Source organism: Myotis nattereri, assembly GCF_964212035.1.
Source record: "Myotis nattereri genome assembly, chromosome: 5".
NCBI classification, from domain to species: Eukaryota; Metazoa; Chordata; class Mammalia; order Chiroptera; family Vespertilionidae; genus Myotis; species Myotis nattereri.
Window position 1 is genome coordinate 54,024,701 of NC_138080.1, and position 25,847 is coordinate 54,050,547.

The 25,847-nt window shown below is 44.8% G+C and overlaps 1 protein-coding gene across 1 annotated transcript in view; it reads left to right on the forward strand.

Annotated features, from left to right (window-relative positions):
• GATB (glutamyl-tRNA amidotransferase subunit B) overlaps positions 1-25,847 on the forward strand; it is a 77,957-nt gene that overhangs the window by 14,141 nt on the left and 37,969 nt on the right. Inside the window, exons 3-5 of the mRNA XM_081091635.1 lie at positions 15,298-15,411; positions 17,666-17,864; positions 18,288-18,410. Coding sequence (XP_080947761.1) covers positions 15,298-15,411; positions 17,666-17,864; positions 18,288-18,410 — 436 coding nt within the window. The remainder of the gene's footprint in view (positions 1-15,297; positions 15,412-17,665; positions 17,865-18,287; positions 18,411-25,847) is intronic.

Here is a 25,847-nt window from a genome sequence, read left to right on the forward strand (position 1 = left end):
CTTGGGTTTCTTCTTCTTTGTGGAGTCATTGGTGATGCTGTGGGGTTTCTAGATTTGGTTTATGAGTGCTAGAAAGGAGTTGGTTTATGAGTGCTAGAAAGGAAGTATGAAAATAATACTTCCTTCCCCTTTTGAGTCGGAACTAATTGAGAAATCAGATAGATGGAGATGAACCAATCAACTTTATTATCAATAATGGCTTGATTTAAAACTGCAACTTGATATATAGCAAATAGCTTCTAGTGCTTTCTACCTGAGTTGAACTCAGCTACCCAAAACTGTAAGCCTTCCACTTAGAAAAAGCTTATCACATGGCCAGCATAGACCAGCATATACCATCTCCGCGGGCATGCTGATCAGAAGGCGCTCCTGCAGGCTTTGTTCTGATGATTTGTACTAGAGGCTATAATAAAAATGCTCAGCCAGAAGACACTGGCCACATGTTCCTTTTCCCAAAGTCACTAGTCAGAAAAGCCACTTCTCTTTGGGAAACAAAGCAATATGGAGTTGAGAGCAAAATCCAGCCACATGGAAACATGGGGGCAGGAGGATGGAGAATGCGCAGTTGTGCCCTTGAATACCAGTTTTATTGTGTCTGTGAGTAGAGGTGAGACCCCTTTTTTTAATGGATTCTGTGGGATTCTTTCTCCACACCACAAGTATATACTTGTCCTCTGAGGCCATTGGTATAGGCCTTTCTAACTTGGTCACTTCGATATGTATTTTCAGCTTCACATTTAGTATTGGGGGAGGAGTTGGCTGTTCTCTCCACTGCAGCATCTTGGGGAATTTTTTTTCCTTAGCTCTTTAAAATCTTGGCAAAGTGAAGAAGTCATTTTGCCATTGGCATCCCAGAAATGACAAGCGTAGGCTTGGTGATATTGGCATAGTTAGTGTAATCAGGCTGGGCCGCTCTTTAGAGCATTCTGTTAGTTGCAGCAGAGCATTCTTGCTACTGAGCTTTCATGTTTCCCAGCCTTCCACCACTGGTTGCATCCTTATTATATGCCTGGTGTTGGAGCAAGGAGCATAAGTGAGAATCAAAAGATATGTTTCCTCAGGAGCCTTTAAAGTATTGTATTCCAGATTTTGATGCATGAATATCCTTTCACAAGTATAAAAGCAAGAAGCATAATCAATCAATCAATCAATCAATTTGTCATGTTCTGCAGCTTTCTTAGGAGATGTAGACAGGCAGTAATATGTGATTATCAATGTCTTGAATTTTCAGTGATGTTTGCCAACTCATAGGCCACCCCAGTGAGCAAGGTCAGGGGCTCCGGCCCCAATTGATAGAAAAAACTGTTGGCCTATTGATTTTCCCAAGAACACAGGGAGCTCAGGGCCTTTCTTTAAAAAAAAAAAAAAAGAAGAATTGCCTGGTTCCCGTTGTTAGCTTAAAGCACCAGACTGAATTTCCTTCTGCAATATGTGCTAATTGTTCATTTCCAACAAAACACAACAGGGAATTTTTCCTTTATAGCTGGTTGTAAACGTTCAAAGATGCCTGTAGTCACTCATAACCTTTGTTTACTTAATCACACCAGTAAGCTCTCTTATCTGTCTTCTTGCTTGTTCTCTTCCATTGCTACATATATGCAAAGAAGTGAAATATATATGAAAGCACTTCATAAACTCTCAAGTGGCACATAAATGGTATTTATTATTATGATGAAAGTCATATTCTTCACTTTGCATCATTAAAAGATAAATCAAGCTATTTCCATTTCATAGTGACCAATAGGGTTGAACAGGGAGTGTTACTTGTGTAACACTCACCTAAAATAACTTAAAATGACACATATCACAACAGCATGAGTAACAATAATATGAAGTTCTCAGTCATAGAAGTCTTTCAGAGAAGCACATATTGAGAAATTACATGTACAGGGTAAGACAACAGAATGGAAGCATTAACAGAAAAATAATAGACAACTTTAGGGGAAAATAAAAGTATTTTTAAGGAGAAAAGATATCATTGGGGAAAATTATTTTTCTACCAGGCAAAAGAACAAATCTTCCTTTCATGTGTTTGATTTTATGTATATGTTGTCTGTGCAGGATATATATGACAGTACAGAATTCGCTAATGGATTTTTCACATGTTATTAAGAGGGTTGCACCATAGTTCAGCATCTACACAAGGGCCTTAATATATCTCATCACCTAACATAGGAAAGTTTAGATGGATTAGTATATACAATGTTTTCTTTTCTGCAGCTGATTTTCAGCAACAGTGATTGAAAACTTCCGATTGACATGTGGTTTATGAGCTGCATTACTTTAAATAGCTCCAGTCTCCTCTTACCACCTCAAGGCTTGTAACATCTCACCATCCATTCAAGTGGAGAATTATCTACTCCTTTCTCCCTCCCCAATACTTTCTATTTTAAAAAAAAATTCAAACTTATAGAAAAGTTGAAAGACTAATACAGTGAACATCCACCCTGCACCAAGTATATTTTTCCCCTTGGGATTAGTCACTTGAGAGTAAGTTGCGCGCTCATGGCACTTGATTCCTAAATATTTCAGCATCTCTCTCCTAAGAACAAAAAATTCTCTTATATGACCACTCAAGAAAGCTAACATGAATATAGCACTGTTATCCAAGATCCGGTTCACAATTCAAGTTTGCATAGTTGTCTCAGCATTAGCCTTTATTTCCTTCTCCCCAATCCAGGATCCAGTCAAAGATCATACACTGTTTATTGTCATGAATCTTTAGTCTCTTTTTTCTTTTTCTTTCCTTTCCCTTTCTGTCTCTCTCTTCCCCTCTCTTTCTGTTTCCCTCCTTTTCTTTTCTTTCAGGCCATTGACATTTTTTTTAAAGTCCAGATCAGTTTTTAAAATTTTACCTACTCTTGAAGAAAACATAATGAAGGGACCAGGGGCTTTTTGCCCTGTGACTGTTTGGCTTGGCTTTTTATTTTTCCTTTTAACTTCCATGATTTCGTGGCTTGCTGTGAAGCTTCTTACTAGATACACTAGAGCAGGGGTGGGCAAACTTTTTGACTCGAGGGCCACAATGGGTTCTTAAACTGGACCGGAGGGCCGGAACAAAAGCATGGATGGAGTGTTTGTGTGAACTAATATAAATTCAAAGTAAACATCATTACATAAAAGGGTACGGTCTTTTTTTTTTTTTTTTTTAGTTTTATTCATTTCAAACGGGCCAGATCCGGCCTGCGGGCCATAGTTTGCCCACAGCTGCACTAGAGGCTCAGTGCACGAAATTCGTGCACAGGTAGGGTCCCTAGTGGCTGCCAGCTGCCAGCCAGGGCCTCCCTTCCCCCGGCTACCTGCTGCCACCGGCTGGAGGGAGGGGCCACAGGCGTTTGGCCAGCCAGCCCCGCCCCTGGTTGAACTCCTGGTGGACAGGACAATTTGCATATTAGGCTTTTATTATATAGGACTAGAGGCCTGGTGCACAAAAATTTGTGCACTCGGGTGGGGGGAGTCCCTCAGCCCGGCCTGTGTCCTCTCACAGTCTGGGACTCCTCAGGGGATGACCACCTACTGGCTTAGGCCTGCTCCCTGGGGGGATTGGGCCTAAGCTGGCAATCAGACATCCCTCTGGCAGCCCGGGAGCCCTCGGGGGATGTCCACTTGCCAGCAGGGAGCAGGTCTAAGCTGCAGTCGGACATCCTTAGCGCTGCTGAGGTGGCAGGAGAGGCTCCCACCACCACCGCTGTACTGGCAGCCATCAGCCTGGCTTGTGGCTGAGCAGAGCTCCCGCTTTGGGAGCACAGGGGGCAGCTCCTGCATTGAGCGTCTGCCCCCTGGTGGTCAGTGTGTCATAGTAACCAGTCATTCCCGCTGTTAGGGTCAGTTTGCATATTACCCTTTTATTATATAGGACTAGAGGCCCGGTGCACCAAAATTTGTGCACTCGGGGGAAGGGGGGGGCCCTCAGCCTGGCCTGTGCCCTCTCACAGTCTGGGACCCCTCGGGAGATAACGACCTGCTGGCTTAGGCCTGCTCCCGGGTGGCAGAGGGCAGGCCCAATCCCTAGGTGCAGCCCCTGGTCAGGCTCAGAGCAGGACGGATTGGGGAGTTGGGGCCCCGCCCCCTGTCATGCACAGAGCAGGGCGGATCGGGGGGTTGCGATGCCACCCTCAGTCACGCTCAGGGTATGGCTGATTGGGGGGTTGGGGCACTGCCCCCTGTCACACTCAAAGCAGGGTCGATGGGGAGGTTGCGGCGTCACCCCCTATCACGCACAGAGCAGGGCCCATCAGGGGGTTGAGGAGCTCCCCCCTGTCACTCAGAGAGTAGGGCCGATAGGGGAGTTGGGGCACCGCCCCCTGTCACACACAGAGCAGGGCGGATCAGGGGGTTGGGGCGCCGCCCTCTATCACCCACAGAGCAGGGCCGATCAGGGGGTTGGGACGCCACCACTCTCACACTCAGGGCAGGGCCGATGGGGAGTTTATGGCTCTACCCCATCACACACAGAGCAGGGCCTGTGGGAGGGGTGGGGGTTGTGGCACCACCCTCTATCACCCACAGAGCAGGGCCGATCAGGGGGTTGGGGCACCGCCACTCTCACACTCAGGGCAGGGTGATGGGGAGGTTATGGCTCTACCCTGGCACACACAGAGCAGGGCCCGTGGCGGGGGGGGGGGGGGGAAGGGGGGTTGGGGCGCAGCACCCTGTCACACACAGAGCCGCAGGGCGATCAGAGGTTGGGGAGCTCCCCCTATCAGGCACAGAGCAGGGCTGATCAGGAGGTTGGGGCGCCTTCCCCTGTCATGAACAGAGCAGAGCAGATAGGGAGGTTGTGGCGCCACCCCCTGTCACACACAGAGCCACAGGGCAATCAGGGGGTTTGGGCGCTGCCCTCTGTCATGCTGATCCCAGTGCTGGGAGGCCTCTCGGCTCCGCTGATCCTGGTGCTGGGAGGCATATTACCCTTTTACTATATAGGATAGAGGCCTGGTGCATGGGTGGGGCTGGCTGGTTTGCCCTGAAGGGTGTTCTGGATCAGGGTGGGGGTCCCCACTGGGGTGCCTGGCCAGCCTGGGTGAGGGGATGATGGCTGTTTGCAGCTGGTCACACCCCTTTCAGGGTGGGGGTCCCCACTGGGGTGCTTGGCCAGGCTGGGTGAGGGGATGATGGCTGTTTGCAGCTGGTCACACACCCTTCAGGGTTGGAGTCCCCACTGGGGTGCCTGGCCAGCCTGGGTGAGGGGCTGAGGGCTGTTTGCAGCTGGTCACACACTCTTCAGGGTGGGGGTCCCCACTGGGGTGCCTGGCCAGTCTGGGTGAGGGGCTGAGGGCTGTTTTCAGGCTGGCGGGTGACGGAAGCTCCCAACCGCTCCTTTTTTTCTTTTTTTTTTTTTAATTCTGGCCAGCTTTAGCTCTGAGGCTCCAGCTCTTAGGTCTCCGCTGTTGAAAGTAGGTAATCGAAACAATGTATAATTCCAGCTCTGACTCCAGCTCTGAGATCCCAGCTCGCTGAAAGCTGGTTTCTGGGGGGTTTTTTAGCTTCTATATTTGTTAAAATGTTTCAAACTGCAGGTTCAGAGGCCGGCAAAGCAGGCGGGGAACGTTGGTTTCCTCTGTCACTGAAGCAAGCAAGCCTCATGTTAGTTTCAAGCTGCCTGGCTGCCGGCCGCCATCTTGGCTGACAGTTAATTTGCATATCTCCCTGATTAGCCAATGGGAAGGGTAGCGGTCGTACGCCAATTACCATGTTTCTCTTTTATTAGATTAGATAGAGGCCTGGTGCATGGGTGGGGGCCAGCTGGTTTGCCCTGAACGATGTCCTGGATCAGGGTGGGGGTCCCCGCTGGGGTGCCTGGCCAGCCTGGGTGAGAGGCTGAGGGTCGTTTTCAGGCTGGCCAAGCCCATTGGTGATGGAAGCTCCCAGCCTCTCCTTTATTTCTTTTTTTTAATTCTGGGATTTATTTACCTTCTATAATTGAAACTTTGTTGCCTTCAGTGGAGCTGAGAGCTGAGCTCCAGCTCTGTGGCCACGGCTGGCTGAAAGCAGGTATCTGGGGTTTATTTACCTTCTATAATTGCAGCTTTGCTGCTTTTGAGTGGAGCTGAGAGCTGGTGGCAGGCTGGCTTCCTCCATCACTGGAGCAAGCAAGCCTCCTGCTTGCTTCATCTCCGTGACTCCTGGCCATCATCTTGGTTGGGTTAATTTGCATACAGTCGCTCTGATTGGCTGGTGGGCGTGGCTTAAGGCATAGTGAAGGTACAGTCAATTTGCATGTTTGTCTTTTATTAGATTAGATTCCTATTAGATAAGTAAAATTCAAGATAGGTTTTTCTGAAGAAGAAATTCTGCCTCAAAATCTCAAGAGCAGTTTCTGCCCTAGTTTCCAGCTTGCCACATAGACTTCAGACTTGACAGACTCTACAATCATGTAAGCTGATTTCTTGAAATAAATTATATGTGTTTGGGGGGAGGGGCAGGGCAGGGAAGGTAGGTTTTTCTTCCTAAACATCTGTGTCCTGATAGGCTCTTTCAAAGGCTGTCCTCGGGACATTCCTGGGACTGATGAACATAGTAGGAGTACTTTTGACAGATGGCATGTGTCTCTAGGAATTTGCTTTTAACATTCATTGGCCTTGTCCCACCAAATTCACTATCCATACCGATAGTGAGTACCTAGCCAGCATTTCTTAGAGGTCCTCTGGTTCAAGCCAGTTGCTTCTGATCTTTTATATAAAGATGAAAGCTCTTATTAGGGATCATTAGAGCTTTTCACTAATGAAATTAATGTTCTTTTCATTGATTATTCTTGAATATGAAATAGTTTGTTGTTCCCTTAAATCTCTCCAAGTATAGAGCCCTATTAGTGAATTTTAGGATTGGTTAGGAAAGACTTGGCAATCTAAAATGAAATTTAGATTTGTATGGTTTAGCCTTTTTAATATTAATATACTTTTCTTAAAAACTATAAACAAGAGAAAAACACATGTTCCAAGTTAACAATCCTGATCCCATCCCAAAGTTTTATTCAAAAAGTATTCAAAAGAACTGATTTTTCTAAAAACTCTATCCCCATGTCTACTTCTTGCCTTCATACATCTCTTCTCCACAGACGCTAGTGGAATTTCAAAAGTAACTGCTGTCTTAGAAAGCAGGAAGTCATAGATATGTGGGGCAACAGTGAGATGGAGGTGAAAATTGACTTAGTTAACTATAACTGACAAGTTGTTAGAAGGTCATTTCTTTCACTTGAGAATGCGGGCTTTTGTCAGCCACAGGCAAGCAGACAATGTTATCCGGGAAAATTTTGCTTCACTATAAAGTGGAAAATGCAATAATATAAGCTTCCTGAGACACTAAGAAATATGATCTCTATTCCACTGGAGATAACACACTAATGATCACAAAAGGTGTTGGTTATCATTTAATGGGGAAATATTATGTTGACATAGTGCATACTTTTAGCATCTGTTGTGCCTTACTTTGGATTGTAAATCCGGACTGATGGATCTGTGGAGCTGTTTAGACCTTTCCACATTGGATTCCCTTATCTCCTAGAAAAGCTTGATTATGAAATATTTGATTGAGATAAGCATCTTGCATTTAATAACACTTCCAGTCTGTTGAGTAATTTTATTTAATTCACAGAAAAATCCTGAAAAATAAGGGTTTTTTTTACCTTACAGATAAAGAAATTGAGGCCAAGAGAGGTTAGGTAATTTGTGCAAGGTCACACAGCTAACATGCAGTAGAGATGAGATTTCAACTCAGGTCTTTCTGACTCAGTTTTGTCTCAGTTTGTTCATCAGTAGAGGTCTTCTTGGAGATCAGGTTAATTGCCAGTGAGTAATGCCAGATTAGTAACTGTTGGGAATGTTGTGGGAAAAAGGAATAGAGACCAGTTAACCTGCACACCCAATCTTGTTTTTTACTGGCTGCCAGCAACTCAAACTTTCTTATCTAACTTTGCTAACTGGTTGAGTGTGAGGCTCCTCAGATAAATGCTATAGTAGTTGGGCCATTGGCCTCCATCCCGAAAGTGAAGTCTAAGCAAATCAGGCAGTGTTATGTGAGAACTCTTTCCACCTAGCACAGAGGCAGGCCAAGCGCTGCTAAGGTCAAGGGCTTTTCATTTTTCCTTCAAGCCCAGAGATGAATGTCAGATCTTAGTATTCCAGTGGTCCCTGGAAAAGCAAGAGAGATTGCTCCAGTGCCGCAGGCCAAACTGGTCTAGGCTGCCTTCCCCAGGAGGTAGGCAGAGGCAGGAGGAGAATGGAATCCCAAATGAGAAGAATGGATCTCTGATAATTAGGAGCAAGAAAATATCCTTGCCCTTGATTCTGATTAGCCTGGGTAGTGGAAATGGTGCAAGAGGAATGGGAATGGAGAGGAGCACTGGAGCTCAAGGACAGCTGGAACAACACTCCTCTTCTTTTGAATACAAATTGTTTACTATGAAATGGATATTTATCTTTTTCTCCATTGTGAAAAAGGGATTTAAACAAGAGAACATATAACATTCTCTTTCTCCTTTTCCCTAGGCAGTGCCCATGTTTAGGCGTAAAGAGTATACATATTTATGTGGGTATATTTATGTAAATATTTAATATTTCCATAAAACCAGTAACTTTTGATGGAAAATTCCACTTTAGAAAAATTAACTGACCAGTTTTAGCAAGCTTAATTATCATAGCTCAAGAGTATTTGTATTTGTTTTGGCTGGTGAATAAAGAGCTCAGTGGTGAAAAGGGATGTGGGGGGTGAGGAAATGGGGGAACACTTTTCTCTACCATAATGAAAATTTATCTGTGTGGCAACTTTTGCTTTGAATATGAATCAGAGGGAGTGCATGCTTTGAGACATATTTATGGTTAACAGTAAGATAAAGGCCCGTTTTACTGCCTTATTTTTACTTAGTAAATCTTAATTACCTTCTCTTCATAAATTAAGGCATTTATCATGTTATATCTCAGTCATCAGATTTGTCATATGTAGCATTAGTTTCACAGAATAATTCCTTTTGGGCTTTTTGTAAAACATCAACTTATAGTCTTTGTTTTAATGCTCCAGAGGAATTGCTGACTGGATTTTCAGTGAGCACAGTTGTCTTGTCATATTGTCACAGTTTTTAAAGGAGGTACTGATACCAGTTGGACTAACTCTGGGTGTGATAGCTCACCATTTGAGGGTAAAATAGGAAGGAGAGAGAAATGGTGTGAATTACAGACTATTTTGAAAGACATGCAGTTTTATTTCTTTGAAGTACATCACAAACTATTTCCTGTTATAGGTCCCAGAGACTGGCTTTAGTGAATAGATTTATTTGTAATTAGTAGAATTTGACATACCATATTTTTCTGTGTATAAGACGCCCCCCACTTTTCCAACCCAAAATTAAGAAATCAATATTTTAAACATAAAACAGAACACATTTTTATTTAATAATTACCGTAGGTAATGTTTACATACCAGTACAATGATTTATGCAACACATCACTTTATTCAGCCTCTGTTGCATCACTGCTTTCTTCTTCATCACTATTAGTTCCAGACATATCAATTTCAACTTCTGTCGTAATACTGCTGTCCTCTGAGTCACTGTCTTTATATGTGAGATCATCCTCATAAACTGGTGGCATTTTCTGAGCTAACTTTGTTCGTGTTTTCATGGCCAACCCTTCTCTCCTCATGAAATTGAAGCACCATTTTGCCTTGCCTATAAAATCAACAATGTTCATTTCATTGCAAACATTCTTGCCTGACATTGAATAAGCTTGGTTGACACACATAAGCCACTCTGGCGCTGCTCCATAATCCAAGTCTTAAGCCTCTGCTGCAAGTTTTTCATTTTGCTAGTTTTCCTCTTAAGGACTTCCTCTTTTTTGGCATCTTAAGGAGTTGTTCTTCCTGTTTTCTCCACTGTCTGATCGTACATTCAGTGGGAGGAGGCCCAAATTGTTTCTCTGCAGCTCTATTTCCATGCTCTTTTGCATAGCTTGGTGGTTCTCAACCTTCCTAATGCTGCAACCCTTTAATACAGTTCTTCATGTTGTGGTGACCCCAAACCATAAAATTATTTTCGTTGCTACTTCATAACTGTAATTTTGCTACTGTTATGAATTGTAATGTAAATATCTGATATGCAGGATGTATTTTCATTGTTACAGATTGAACATAATTAAAGCATAGTGATTAATCACAAAAACAATATGTAATTATATATGTGTTTTCCGATGGTCTTAGGCGACCCCTGTCTAAGGGTCGTTCAACCCCCAAAGGGGTCACGACCCACAGGTTGAGAACTGCTGGCATAGCTGATTACATTCAGTTTGAATTTTACAGAATAAGACCATCGCTTCCCAGTATTTATCTTTTGATATCTTTATGGGCTCAGAATGCTCTGGTCCCTGTTGTATCTGCGCACTCTCCACCTCCACCTCCAGTTTCTAGTTCCCAGGTTACCTGGCTTCTGTCTGGTGAGGCCAAGAGCGGGATCTGATGAAAGACTGAAGGTGGGAGGAAAGCTGCTACAGGGTCTTTCTCCTCTTCTCTTCTCCTCTGACAACATCTCGGGTAGTGGGTGGGCCTCTACCAGGGCTCCAGCTAGTAGATGACAAATCTACCATGTGTCCAGTGTCCTCTGAGTGCCCCGTCCTCAGCCCTGGGGTAGGACTGGCTTCCTGCTGTTGAGAATCTCCTAAGTGGCCTCCCTGTGCCCTCTGACGTCTCATCTCTTCTTTCACCAGGGTAAAGTCTCTGCATTAAATGTGTCCTATTTTACATACTAAGTGGTTTCTTTTTCCTGACACATATATTTTATAGAACAATTTTGCTTTCATTTCATAGCTTATGAATGTTGATAAAGGGAATGTTAAATTATCCATTACCTCAGTTAATCAGATGTAGATAATGGGGCAAAGAATAATAAGATAAAATGACTGTCCTCAGGGAGCTCAGTCTGGCTGGGGAGATAGTGCTTAGCAGAGTATGTGGGAGCTGAGGAGGACTAGACTAGGGTAGTGGTGGGACATCCACCCTCATATCCTTTGCTGACCATGATCTGCCTGGTCTGTCTCTGTAGTCATGAAATTTATTGACTGTCTCATCTCCTGCCTCTACCTATCAGACCTTCCTTATCTTCTGATTAAATAAAAGAACTGGCCTCTTTCTGTATGCTTGAAGTCATTTACTTATTTGATAAGGCATTTCATGAGTGTATGTGTCTAGGAATTTCAGAAGTCTAGCAATAAAACATTCCCTGCTAATGGAGAATGTAGGTCCACACATTATCAAACCTTCACATGCTAGACACTGTATGTTGAGTGTTCTGCAAAGTTAAAAGAACACAGTGTTTGCCCTCTAGGTGCTCACCATCTGAAAACAAACCTATAGAGATAGAAACTGGCAAGAAAAAATGTTAGAAACAATGTCTACCTTAACTTTTCTCCAGTAGGTTTTGGTTTGTGTTGCTGCTCCGGAGTTATGGCCAGGTGTTAGTAGTCTTGAAAGCTAACACTAGAACTCTTTATTCTTTGAAGATTTAAGATGGAATGTGCTAGCCTGAGTTTTGGGGCTCTTACTTCCTGGCTCTGCCTCTTATTATAAGTGTCATTTTGGCCAAATGACTTAATCTCTATGATTCCCATCACTATCTGTAAGATGAGGATCATAATAGTGTCTGCCCTAGGATTGCTCCGAGGATTAAATGGCAAAAGGTATGTGATGTGCATAGCACACCTGCTGACACAGTGCAGTGCATGAGCATGATAAATACTCATGCACTGCACTGTTTCTGCAGCCAGAGCGAAGCCTCCTAAGGCTCAGTTGAGAAAGGTGTGTTGTGTGAGTTCCAAGGTTCATTGCTTTCCTTCCACATGAAGGCTGCTGTGGCTAATCCCGAGATCCTTTGTAGTCACCTTATTTCAATTGCAAAGACAATTCTGGACCATGCTTTCTTCAGGACAAGTCTTTTGAGTTTTCAAGTCACCTCTTTAATCACATCATACATGATTGGTTGTTGCTTCAGGGCACTTCCTGAAACAAGTTTGAGGCAGGTAAGACCTTTGTGGCAAGTAATACCTTAGAGGAGGTTCAGGTATGGCTGCCTGTCTGAAAACTTCTGTTAATATCCATCACCTCCCTCCTCATGTGAGTTTCACACCTATTAATTGAGCACCACTATTTTTTAGTTCTGTATTGGGCTTCAGGGATACAGGATGAACAGACAGTTCCCATTCTCATGGAACTTAGTGTAATGGAAATATATGTAAACAAGTTCAATGGACCCTGATGCAAACACAAATGGAGAGGTGTGGAAGGTCAGAGTGGTACCTGGGAAGAATATAAGGAAAGTTTCAGAGATTTGGTGACATCTCAGTAGCTCTTGAATGGATTAAGAATAGGGAGGGTCAGCAGGTCAGCATGGTTTGTACAGGGGAACTGGACCATATGTGAGGGTGTGTAGGGGTGTGATTGGGGATGAAATTGAAGATGCAGGCAGGACCATGTAAGAGCTTGGCCTTTCTCATGTAGACAGTGGGGGCTGTTGAGTGATTTTAGGCAACAGAATGCTATAAGATTTGCATTTAGCAGAATCATCCTTGTGTGGATGGTGAACTTGAGAAGGATGTTAGAAATGTTGGCAAGTTCCTGTCCCCACTGCAGATTTATTAAGGCCAGTGACAGAGCCCTATTTACTTCTGTATCCTTGAAGCCTAATACTTTTTAGACATTTAAGAACTGTTGTAGAATAAAAACAGCCCAAGTTGAATTTCCCAATTCTGCATCCTATCCTCAGAACATGCTGACCTAGACCTCCATCTGTCATAAGCAGCTTGACTAAGATCATAATAAATTATTTTTGGTTGGCATTCTTTTAACTGGCACTCTCTATTTACTAGCCCCTCTGTGCAACTGTAGTGTGGTGATGATTGATGCTTATAATTCTGACCCTGAAGTACTTCAAGCCTTCTAAATCATCAAAAGCAGATTAAAGTATAGTCAATATCACTGCAATGTTTGTGTGTTTTACTGCATTCTTATTCTTTGGAAATTAATGGTTTATCATGTGCCTGTGTGCTCAGTTGCTTGTAGGCACAGCAGGAGTCCATGATCACCCCAACTCTGCTCTCTCTCCTAGTACCTGCCAGGCACAGGGAGTTTATTGGCAATGTATGCCTAGAAATAGGCCAGCAAAATAAACCCAGGTTTTCTTCTTTCCTGGGAGGAAGCAGGTTGGCCCCAAAGGGGCAGATTGGACAGAGATGAGAGAGGAAGCAGTAGTTGGAAATATAGTGGGAGAGGAGTGCTAAGGCAAGAACTGGTACAGAGCGAGACAGGCAGTTTACAAGCAAGCCCACGCTAGGGCCTGAGGCTGGGACATCAGCTTCACAGTCTTGTGTGCCTTGACCGGAATCATCAGGCCTGAACTTGGCAGCAGTGTCTACCAGTTATATTTGTATTACAGTAACAACTGTTCAGTAAAATGCCAAACAGCAAGTGAAAGCATCAATAATTAGAGCATCCTGTTTCCCACACTCACACATCTTCTCGTGAAACCATTGTTAGTGCCGAGCTGGCAATATGATTTGGCCCAGAATGCAGAACTCCAAATAGAGGCTATGAGATGGCTGACTCCATTCTGTTACCTGGCTTCCGGGGGGAAAGGCACGTGGTGGTGTTACCAGGAGGGAGATTGGCTGTTGGAATTATCTTTTGGGGGTTGTATATTGCAGTAAGTAGAGATGTACAGGTTTGTTTTTCAAATTTGTGTTTGATCAACAAGTTATGCCTTTGTCAGGGAGCCTCACTCATTGTCCAAGCCTGGAGAGGCAGTCCCCAAAACACAGGGATTGTTTGTCATCTTCTAGGCAAGGGCACAGGTGGACTTTAGAGCAAGCTTTACCATTAGCCAACTCGGTGATTTTGGGTGAGTCTCTTAGTATCTCTGGGTTTTACTTTTTCTTTTTCTGAAATATTGGAATAATGTAACCTTCTTTACAAGGTTGCTGTGAGGCTGGGATACTATATTGGATGTGAAAATGCTGAACTGGGAAGCCCTATATGCATAAGAGTATACTACAGATACTAAAACACATGATAAATATTCTAATAAAAATAGAAATGTTTCATCAGCAAGCACAGTATCCTCAAAGATTTCCCCAAAGTACAGTGGGGAAAATGAACTAAAATTGAATTCCTACTGCAGAGTAGATGTTCTGGCTGTTACTCTAGTCTAGCCACTCCACAAGCTCACATGAAATCTCTGTTTCAGAGATGAGGAAATAGCGTCTAGTCACAGCAGTATATCCACATAGCACAGGTGGGATGTGGGCCTGGCTCCAGAACTTAGTGCTCCTTCTCCTTCTCTCTAGTTGTCTGTCTTACTCCATCCCTCCCTCCTCCAAAGTTCTTAAAAACTGTTCATGTCCTTTGGGGCCAGGGAGTTGCCATTTCTTGGACATCCACACCTGTAGGTGGGGCAGGGCGGATCCAGAGGCCCTGAGCTCCAGGAGCCCCTGGGGGACCAGCAGTTCGGAGAGAGTCAGGGTGTAGGGCACACTCAGAGTTGGCAGATCTGGACTGGAGGCAGGTGTGCCCCTTTCCCAGACCTTGAGGAAATGGCTGTAGCCCTGTAGTTTCCGGAAGTTCATCTGTCAAAGTGTGTTTCAATCTCATGCAGGTTGTTTGGTGAGCTGCTTCTTGGATCCTTCTCCCAGGAATCAGTGCGTCCCGTGCATTCTGACCACCTCCTTGCTCTGCTTGCAGAGGGAGTGAGGTTAAATTTATCCCATGTAGTAACCACTCTGCTGAGCTTTTCTGGGACCCTCCTGTTGACTTTGATGCCAGATGTAGAGGAAAGGATCCCCAAGGTGGCAGCTCATTACCTGCCCAGTGGAACCCACCGCCACATGCATTTTCTTTCTTTTTTTTCTTTTTTAAAAAATTATTTTATTGATTTTTTTTACAGAGAGGAAGGGAGAGGGATAGAGAGTTAGAAACATCAATGAGAGAGAAACATCAATCAGCTGCCTTCTGCACACTCCCTGCTGGGGATGTGCCCGCAACCAAGGTACATGCCCTTGACCAGAATCGAACCTGGGACCCTTGAGTCCGCAGGCTGACGCTCTATCCACTGAGCCAAACCGGTTAGGGCTGCATTTTCTTTTATATATAAAGTTTTCACGGTTCCAGACTAACAGAGTCAGCTTATGAAGTGGAGCTGCCCACACAGAGAACTAGAGAGAATGCCTGTTGAAGGGCCAAATTGAATATTCAGGGAGGATGTCAGTGTGTGGGAGAAGCATTTGTTCAGACTGGATCTAAGAGGAGCTGTGTGTTGTGTTTCCATAGGTTCTCAACAGGAGGTGTGTAGAGGCGGCAGTGATGACAGGCCTGGCACTGAACTGCCACATAAACAAGAAGTCCTTGTTTGACAGGAAGCACTACTTCTATGCAGACCTCCCTGTAAGTATGCTTTGTGATCGCCCTCTGTAAGTTATCAGAGCTGGGGGGGTTGGAGCTGGGGAGGAGGGCTGTGCCTCACATGTTTCCCATCAGAGGTCTGTCCATCGCAGCAGGAAGGTCTGCCCGACCTGATGAAGACAGGTGCCCCCCGATGTTTACTAGATTGGATGCAATTGTCCTGATTGCTGACTCCTTGCTTAGCCTCATGCTTCTGGTGGCTCGCTCATAATTGAACGGGGAGTAGAAGAAGCCAGTGTTCCCAGGTGCAGCCCAGCCGTGGTGTTTGGCGCTAATTGCCTGTTACGACAAAAGCTAACTCTGGGGCTGATGCAACGGTAAATGCAGTAAATGTGTACTGTAGTTCTATAGACACAGCGAGAGCTTCCCTCTTTCAAGTTGAAGTTCCCAATAATAGGACCGTCACCTCTGGAGACATTTCTGTCATCTCACAAGGAGCAAGTAAGTGGACGACAGAAAGCAGAACCATGCGCCTGAAGCCTAGACTCACAACAGGAATTGGCTGAGCAGTAAAGCCAATGTTAACCTGCTTTTTCCTTAAAATTAGAAAGTGTTTTTCTTTTAGAGAAGCCAGTTTTTTTTATAACATTGAACAGAACCCAAACTGCAGTGTTGAATGGGTTTCCCCAAATCATGTTTATTTGATCGGAGCCTCTGATACTAAGTATGGCCCTTCTTCAGATTTAAAAAAAAACACACACACAAAAAATGGGGGTGAGGATATTGCTCCCCATTCTCCTTGAACTGGAGACTGGGGTGAGCTGGTTTTTAGTGCGTGAGAACAGGAGAATTAAATAAAAAATACAACTAGAACCTGAATTCTCCAGCTGCTGCTTGGACCCTCTGGCTGCAGCCTTTTAGCAGATCCTCCTCTTTCAGAGGATGGAGAGCATGAACTGACATTTTTACATCTTTTAAGAGTGATAATCAGTTTGGTTAAGGTGGGAGACTTAGCACTATGGGACTAAAATGAGAAGTTTTGATTATTTGTGTCTCTTTATTCTTTCTGGCCCAGGAAGCTCAGATGATCCAGAGTTAGTCTTGTCAAATATTACATGGACATACTCTTAAAAAAAATTTATTATCTGAATAAGCAGTTTATTTAAATTATTCTAATTTTTATTTAAGCATCCTGTATTTTATTTGGCAGCCCTACTCAGAGTTTAATTTTTATAAATTGAGACTTCTTACTTCCTTTTTGCACAGAGAATGAGTTGGCCTAAAGCAGTGATTCTGAAAGTGTGGTTCCCTGGACCACTAGCATCAGCATTTCCTAGGAACTTGTTAGAAATATAAATTCTCAGGTACCATCCCAAACCTGCAGAGTCAGAAACTCTTCAGGTGGAGCTAGTCTATGTTTTGACCAGCCTGCCAGTTGATTCTGAAGCAGCTCAAGTTTGGAAAATGCTGGCTGGGTGGCTAGGAGCACGGACTGTGGAGCCAGACCATCCAAGTTCAAATCCTGACATTGATGCTTACTAGCTCGGTGACTTGGCGCAAGGCCCTTAATCCCTCCTGGGCCCTGTACCTCTTGCTAGGATTGTTGTGAGGATCAAGAGGTGTACCTTACTGAGAACACAGTGTCAGGGACCCCAGCAAGCTGAAGCAGGTGCTTCAGCTGTTACTCTCTGTTCTTCTCCAGTTCTCCCTATTGACCTGCCGTCTCTTTAGCACAGTGGTTCTCAACCTTGGCTGCACATTAGAATCACCTGGGAATCTTTTTAAAATCCTGATTTCTGGGCCTCATCCTCCGGAAATTCTGTTTCTTTGTTACTAATGTTGTGGACCCATCCCATAACAAAGAAACAGAATTTCCGGAGGATGAGGCCCAGAATTCAGGATTTTAATAAGATTCCCAGGTGATTCTAATGTGCAGCCAAGGTTGAGAACCACTGCCTTAGAGGCCTCTGACAATGAGATTATTGTTATTCCCCCAAATGGTACTTCAGTAGGGAAGATAGGATTCGGGTTGTTTATTGCACCATTATTTGGGGCAGGAGATATCCAGGGAGGGTAAATGGGGATAGGAAAGCCAGAAGAGGCCAGGCTAAATTATGGCTGCAAGGCATAAGATAATTTTTCTTCTCCTTTTTCTTTTTCCTTTTTTTGTTTTGTTTTGTTTTGTTTTGTTGTGTTTTTAGTTAAGCCTTTACTTTTGTGACCTTAAAAGGAATAGTGAACTGGACCCAGCTTTTACTTGTGGACTGGTGATTATGTAATCCCTGTTTGTGTGCAGGCAGGCTACCAAATTACCCAGCAGAGGCTCCCGATCGCTGTGAAGGGCAGCTTGGCATACAGCGTCTGTGTGGGGAAGAAGCGGAGTCAGGTGATCAACAAGACAGTGAGGATCAAGCAGATCCAGCTGGAGCAAGACAGTGGCAAGAGCCTTCACGATGACCTGCGGTCCCAGACGCTCATTGACTTGAACAGGGCGGGTAGGCTTAGAGATTCTCCATTACTTTTCCTCATAGCCTCTCTTCTCCCCTCCAGTTTCCCCAAACAAATTGAGGACACAGGCCCAGAAGCCTGACAGGTGGAGATCAGAATATCCACATTGGTACTGGCACAGGTGATCAGAGAACTGTGATTACTCTTAGGCTTGCTAACAATCCACCCCTAACATGAGACAAACGTAGCCGCCTCGTCAGACCCAACAGCTTGATATCTTAAGCCGACTTTAAAAGAAATGATTCAAAGTTAAAGATTAAAAAGTGAGGGAAAAGAGAGAAGCAATTCCGAGGCTAGGACCCACTTTGAGAGTCCTTCAGTGATGCATTGTTTTCCAAAAATTTCAGCCTAATTTATTTGCTGATCAGATTGGAGAGCTCAGTCAGGCTGACTCTGCCTCTCGTTGGTAGGAGTTGGCCTTCTGGAAGTGGTCCTGGAGCCCGATATGTCCTGTGGAGAAGAGGCAGCAACAGCTGTCAGGGAGCTGCAGCTGATACTTCAAGCCCTGGGGACCAGCCAGGCAAACATGGCAGGTACAAGCTCACAAGCAGTGTCCCTCCTTCTAAACCTCCTCCCTTTCTGCTTCTCAGGTCTCTGCACTTAAGTTTTATTCTCTGCATCAGCTGCTTTGAGGTGGTTTACATCCTTTTTTCAGCTTTTTACATTCCTAATTGTTTTGGGGTTTGTTTTTTTTTTAGAATTTTCCTTGGATTCTTTTCTGAGCCCCCTAAACACACTAACAACAAGGGTACAGAGGCCCTGGGCCCAACCATGTGAGATTAGGAGTCACAAGAGTAGATGCTCTGTCTGGCTTCATGCATCAGAATGTTGTGAGGGTTGATGAAATAATGTGTTTGGATGGTTTCACCTTTCTCAGTGAGAAGACACTGTTTATCCAGAATAACTCAGTTTGTGAGAGCTGTGTGGGTGGCACTTCTTTGTTAGTTGATGCCTTTCCTTTTGGTCTTTCTTTTCCTGCTTCTGGAGAATTTTCATCCATGTGCAGCTGAAGCCAAATTATATAAACTATAAGCCAAGGTTATGATTTCTCTAAACTTTTACTTTGAGGTAAAATCTTTAATTCAGTAGAAATTAAGGTAAACAAGAAAGCCCACTTGTATCCTTGGGACCAAACAAACTCTGCATTTTAAGTATTTGTACATTTGACATTAGATTACAAGTTCCTGTCAAGTTCAGTTTCTTCATGGCTTTCTCCCTTGGCCCCTTCCTCGTGGTGCTTTGCTGGCCCGGAAGTCCCTGAAAGCTAGTCTCTCCCGTGGTTTTCTTCCTATTTTCTGTTCCCAGAGGCTTTTTAAAAATCTTCTGCCACCCACAGAGCACTCCCTTACAGAGTGGAGAGGGGATACAGTTTCTGCATGTACAGTTGTTCATCTGAGATCACTGCAGTAGTGTAGTAGTGTTCTCCAGAGAAACAGGACCAGTGGAATGTGTGTACTAGTATGTTACGCGTGTGTGTTTGTATCTAATGACATTTATTGTAAGGAACTGGCTCATATGATCATGGAGGCTGAGAAGTTCCAAGATCTAGTCAGGAAGCTGCAGGAGAGCTCTTGCAAGAGCGCGAGCTCCAGGGGAGCGGGTAGGGTAGTCCAGTTCAGGTCCACAGGCCTGAGGACCCTCAGAGAGCCGATGGTGTAAGGTCCAGTCTGAGCCAAGTCCAAAGGCAGGAGACCAATCTCCCAGCTCAAAGGCAGTCTGCTTTACTCAGTCTGTGGATTCAAATGGTAATCTTATCCAGAAGCACCCTCGCAGACACACCCAGAATAATGTTTAACCAAATATCTGGGTACCCCCTGACCCAGTCAAGTTGACGTAACATCAGCCAACACGAGTGGTCACAGTGAGTGCCCATTAATACCTCTGATAGTGATGATTCGTCTCCCTGCCAGTTTGTGATGCTGTTTACCAACCTTTTCATGTCATGCAATATAGTTGTATTCTACAAAAAAAGACTTCTGAATTCGTAATGCCACATTTGTCACATAGGACATCTTACAAGCAATAAATTGTTACATCAGAGACCTGGTACAAGTTGAATCTGAAGATAGAACTTGCCTATTTGCTATCTTCCTTAAGCTAATGATTAGAAAAACACTAGCCACATGAGTGAGTGGCTTAAAGGTTAGCTGCCTGCAAGTTTGCTTTAGAGAAACAAGGCTTTGTTTTAGAATAATAAAACTCTCCATTTTAGATTTATGGCTCATGCTGCTTTAACCCACCGAACATAAGTGAAATATGGGCAGGTTGGATGGTTATTCATTCATGCACTAAGTGTTAATTCTCTGTTGCTTTGAAAAAAAGGTTTTATTATTCCATTATTCTTCAAAATAACTGATTTCTACCAAACTTATGGAATAATAAACAGGCCACCTGTTAGTTAAGAAGTAACCCCATCTGGGTCCTTGCCAAGAGATAAACTGTATCGGCACGAACGCATCAATTCAGTGACAGCTGAGAGGATTCATTAAATGGCATTTGGTGTGATATTTTTTGTTGTTTTTAAAAAACCAAAGTTTTTCCCGTAGCCCAGGAGCAGAGTGGCTGTGGTGGTCCCAAAGTGCTGTGGGCAGGGTCCAAAGTCTGTAGCGTCTGTAGGGGTCAGCCCCGACCCCTTTGCTCTCACCACCATGGGACCACTGTGTTGGCACTGGAGACTGCAGCCTAGGAACTGAGGGCTACTCTGGGGAGGACCAGTGGTCCCCAGGGTGCTTTGGAAATGACTCTTAAATTCCTCTGGGCTGTGATTCAATGAGTTCCTGATAGTTTTGCTGATGAGCATAGACCAGCTCAGCCTGGGTTCCAAAAGTCATTTCTTTCTCAGGGCTGTCTGCCACTGTGAGATCTTCAAAACAGTCTGTTGAGTTGAATTTGTACCTATGTGGACATACAACATGTTTCAGTGGTAATAATATTGTTCAGTTTGAACATGTGGCATGTGCTCATTGGTTCACTAAGCATTTTAAAAACTCATTTATCTCATTTAAACTTTATGACAATTCCTGAAATGTTTTTATGCCCGTTGTACAGGTGAGGAAAGTGGGGCTTAAGGAGGTTGGGTTATTTGCCCAAAGCTCACAAGTGACTGAGCTAGGATTTGAGACCAGGTATGTCTGACTCCAGGAGCCTTTTCTTTGAACACTGATCACACTGCCTCCTAGTGGCAACCACAATAGATAGCTATCATCTACACTAATAAAAGAGAAAAATGGTAATTGGCGTACGGCGATACCGTTTTCATTGGCTAATCAGGGCTATATGCAAATTAACTGCCAACTAAGATTGGCAGTTAACTGCCAACTAAGATTGGCAGTTAACTGCCAACAAGATGGTGGCTAATTTGCATATGTAGGCACAATGCAGGGAGGCGAAAGGGAAAGCAGGAAGAAGCCCCCTGCCACTGACAGTGATCGGAAACCCAGGGGGGAGCTAAGAGCTGGGGGGCAGGGCAAAGGCGGCCCTGGGGCCGCCTTTGCCCTGCCCCCCAGCCATGATCGGAGAATCAGGCGCCTTTGCCGCCCTGGCCAGTGATAGCAGGAAGTAGGGGTGGAGCCAGCGATGGGAGCTGGGCACGATCGAAGCTGGCAGTCCCAGGAGCTAGGGGTCCCTTGCCTGGGCCTAAAGCGAAGCCCACGATCGCGGCGCCCCCCGCTGCCACTGCAGGTCCCTGCTGCCCGGGCCGGACGCCTAGGCCAGAGGCGTTAGGCCTGGGCAGTGGCGGAGCCTGCAACCGCGGGGAGCTGGGGGTCCCCTGCCCAGGCCTGACACCTCTGCCGGAGGCCTCAGGCCTGGTCAAGGGGCCGATCCGGTGATTGGTGATCGGAGGGTGATGAGGGTCAACTCCTATGGCCGAGGCATCAGGCCTGGGTGGGGGGCGGAGCCGGGGATTGGGGGGATATGATGGTCCCCTTGCCCAGGCCTGAAGCCTAGGTCAGAAGCGTCAGGCTTGGGCAGGGGGTGGAGCAAGCGATCAGAGGGAGATGGGGGTCCCCTGCCCAGGCATGATTCCTGGGCCAGAGACCTCAGGCCTGGGCGGGGGCCAGAGCCAGTGATCGGGGGGAGATGGGGGTCCCCTGTCCAAGCCTGACACCTCTGGCGGAGGCGTCAGGCCTGGGCAAGGGGCCGATCAGGCGATCGGAGGGTGATGGGGGTCAACGCCTGAGGGCTCCCAGTATGTGAGAGGGGGCAGGCTGGGCTGAGGGACACTCTCCCCCCCCCCCCCACCCAGTGCACGAATTTCGTGCACCGGGCCCCTAGTATATAATAAAAGCCTACTATGCTAAGTGTCCGGTCGTCCGTTCAACCAATCAAAGCATAATATACTAATGATATGCTAAGTCCACTCAACCGCTCTCTATGATGTGCACTGACCACCAGGGGGCAGATGCTCCAACCGGTAGGTTAGCTTGCTGCTGGGGTCCGGAAGATCGGGACTGAGTGAGTCCGGCCAGACACGCCCTGGAGCCCTCCTGCAGTCCCTCCCCCGCTGGCCAACCTCCTGCATCCCTCCCTGGCCCCAATTGTGTACCAGTGGAGTCCCTCCGCCTGGCCTGCACCCTCTCGCAATCCGGGACCCCTTGAGGGATGTTGGAAATCCAGTTTCAGCCCAATCCTGCAGGCCAGGTTGAGGAACCCCACTGGTGCACGAATTTGTGCACCAGGCCTCTAGTCTATCATAATTGCCATAGATAACTTTGAAAGATAGTATAGCAGAGCATGGGTACCATGGGTGCTGATGGCACTAAGGGCCCAGATCTGGAATGGAATCCTGTCCTACCACTTCTAGCTGTAGGAACCTGGCAAGGTATTTGATTTCTCTGAACCTCACTTTCCACACTTAGAAAATGAGTTCTCAAATAATTGTATGGAAAGGGAAAGGAAGAAACCAAAGAACAAAAAAACCATCCAAGTCTTCAGTTAGTTGGGGCAGCTGGATGGTGTCCCTGAGACAGGGAGATGATTTACTGAGACAGGGACAATTGGGAGAGGAGTAATTTTGTGGGAGAAAATCATTTTGAATGTTAAGTTTGAAATGCCTAAAGGGTGTCTAAGTGGCTTTGTCATTGAACTAGATTGTAGGGAATGAATGTGATAATGTGTATAAAACTTATCACAGGCCCCGACAAATAACCTGTGCTCACTATCTTAGGTATTTTTAACAATAGTAAGTAGTGTTACTTTTACAGAATCACCGCTCATTTTAGATGAATACACTTTGTGAAATGTGGTCACTTTTTCTCATTGTCGAACCTGGTTATTTAAGTTCTGGAGAGTATTCAGTGATCAGAATGAGATAGTTTAATAGACTTCTCACTAAATCCTCAGGCCCCTGCTGCTTACAGAAACAGCTTTCTGTCCTGATGTTATATTTCTGATGTGCGAATGTGTTTCAGGAAAAAATAATGTAACTGTACCATATCACTGTGCTCAGTGGTGTAGTTCTTTGGCTTTGCTGTTACAAATCTCTACTTCTAGAGGGTAGAAATTGAGCTTGATAGCATTCTCATGATATGTGTATAAAGGCCCTCCCTTAGTGTTGCAGAACCTGACTGGTAAGGCTTTTGTGCACTTGAGGCGATTTAACTTAATTTGTTTGAAAGGTATTTTGTCTTCACTGGATAGAATGTCTTTTGTTAATGTTTGATGCCATATTTGAATCCAGGCTAGGGAATGCTCTTTCAACACTGCAGGATACTAAGTGATTCCTCTCAGACTTTTCTATAGCATGGTCATCTCTGGGAGAGACTGAAATTCATGCTTTTATTCCATTTCCAAATTAGAGTTCTAAATTGTGAAAGATGGTTTCGTTCTTAAAAGCAAGTGAGGTCCAATTCAGGGTTCCCTGAGTTCCAACAAAGTTGTCTCTCAAGTATTGAAATTTGGTTGAGTAGAGCTCACTCAGCATACTGTGGAAGTTTTCCTTTGAGCTACCTGGGCCTTTCAGATTATTCCAGCTGTAATTTAGTCCTACTTAGACGCAACTTTAGAATTTATCAGGAACCTGCTGTGAGACAGTAACCAGTCCACTTACTCATTGCTCAGGAAAACACCATAGTTTTGGCTTGTTCAATAAGGTATTAATTTATTGAGCAATTACTATGTTCCAGACCCAGCTCTGGGTTCTGAATATAGCCATGCAAAGGCTATTCACAAGCTTATGTTCATGAGGGAGGAAAATTCATTAACAAATAAAACAAAAGCAATTATAGTGATAAGTGCATTAAGGAAATAAATAGGGTGTAAAGGAAATTGAAGGCCTCTCAGGGGAGGCAACATTTATTTGAGACCTGAAGAATGAGTCCAGGCCCAGGCAGCATAGAGGGAGGGAATGAGCATTCTAGGAAAACGCTAAGGCAAAGTCCCTGCATGAGAAAAATCTCAGGATATGCTCGGAGTTAGCATAGTTAGCAGCCACTGCAGGGAAAGCATAATGAGCAGGCGAATGCAGCATCAAGTGAGGCTTGGGATAGATTACCAGTAATGGCAGGAAGTTGTTTAGGTTTCATTCCAAGTGCAGTGGGAAGCCCTCGAAGGGCTTTGAAGCAAGGGAATGACTTAGTCTTAGTTTATGTAACATTTTAGAACCACTCTGTCTGCTTTGTGGAAAGTAGACTCAGAAGGGTAAGAGGAAGGAAGACCAGGTAAAAAGCTTTTGTCATCATTCAGATGGAAGATGATGCTTTTGTGGACAGGGCTGGTATCAGTGAAGATGAAAAGATCAAGACAGATAGGTTCAAGATGGTTTTTGAAATAAGAGGATTTGTTAACAGGCTGGTATGGAAGCCAAGGGACAAGAAGAAATCAAACATGCCTTTTAGGAAGGCTGAGGAGCTAGGTCAGTGATGGCGAACCTATGACACACGTGTCAGAGGTGACACGCGAACTCATTTTTTTGGTTGATTTTTCTTTGTTAAATGGCATTTAAATATATACAATAAATAACAAAAATATAAATCTTTGTTTTACTATGGTTGCAAATATCAAAAAATTTCTATATGTGACACGGCACCAGAGTTAAGTTAGGGTTTTTCAAAATGCTGACACGCTGAGCTCAAAAGGTTCGCCATCACTGAGCTAGGTGGTGGTGTTATTTATTGAAATTGCAAATTGAGGACAAGAATGGCTTTTGTGGGGTTGGGGGGCAAGTCAGGATTTAGTTTCAGAAATTGAAATACCTTTGAGACCTCCAAGTAGAGGTGTCAAGTAGACTTTGGATATCAATGAGGAGCTCCGAATAGAGGTCTGGGCTGAAGAGATCAATTTAGGAGTCATCAGCAATAGATGGTATATAAAACATATACCCCTACAGCAAGAGTATAAGCAAAGAAGACAGTCCTAAGAGTTTGAATGGGAAAGAAAGCACCAGCAACTAAAGTGGAAATGGAGTCTCCCAGGGTGGCCGGAGGGAAATCGAGAGCGCTTAAGGCCGCAGGAGCTGAGAGAACGCTATTTCAGGAAGGAAGGATTAGTCAGTATGTCATGTGTGGCTGAGGTATCCCATAAGGGGAAGAGAGAACATGTCCTTTGTCCACTGGATTTGGTGGCAGGAGGTTGTTGGTGACTTTGTGTAGGCATTTTCCCAGAGGAGGAGATAGAAGCCAAGCTGAGCTGGGTTTAGAAGTAAATGGGAGGTGAGATCATGGAGACAATATGTGCAACAAACAAAACTTGTTTGCGACGATTTGTTGAAAGGAAAGTAGAGAAATGGTAGCTGAATGACGGAGAGAGAATTGGGTTCAGGAGAGCAGGGCTTTCGTTTTGGGTTTTGTTTTTTTAATGAGAAATATTACATATGTATATATTAGAAGTAGTGCTGAGAAAGGGAGGTTAATGACTGATGTGAGAAAGAGGTGACTGAAAGAGTGATGTCCTTGGGAAGGCAAGAGTGGTGGGGATATAAAAGCTGGGCCCATTTTTCAAAGGCCTGCCATTCTGGTCTTAAAGATAAGATT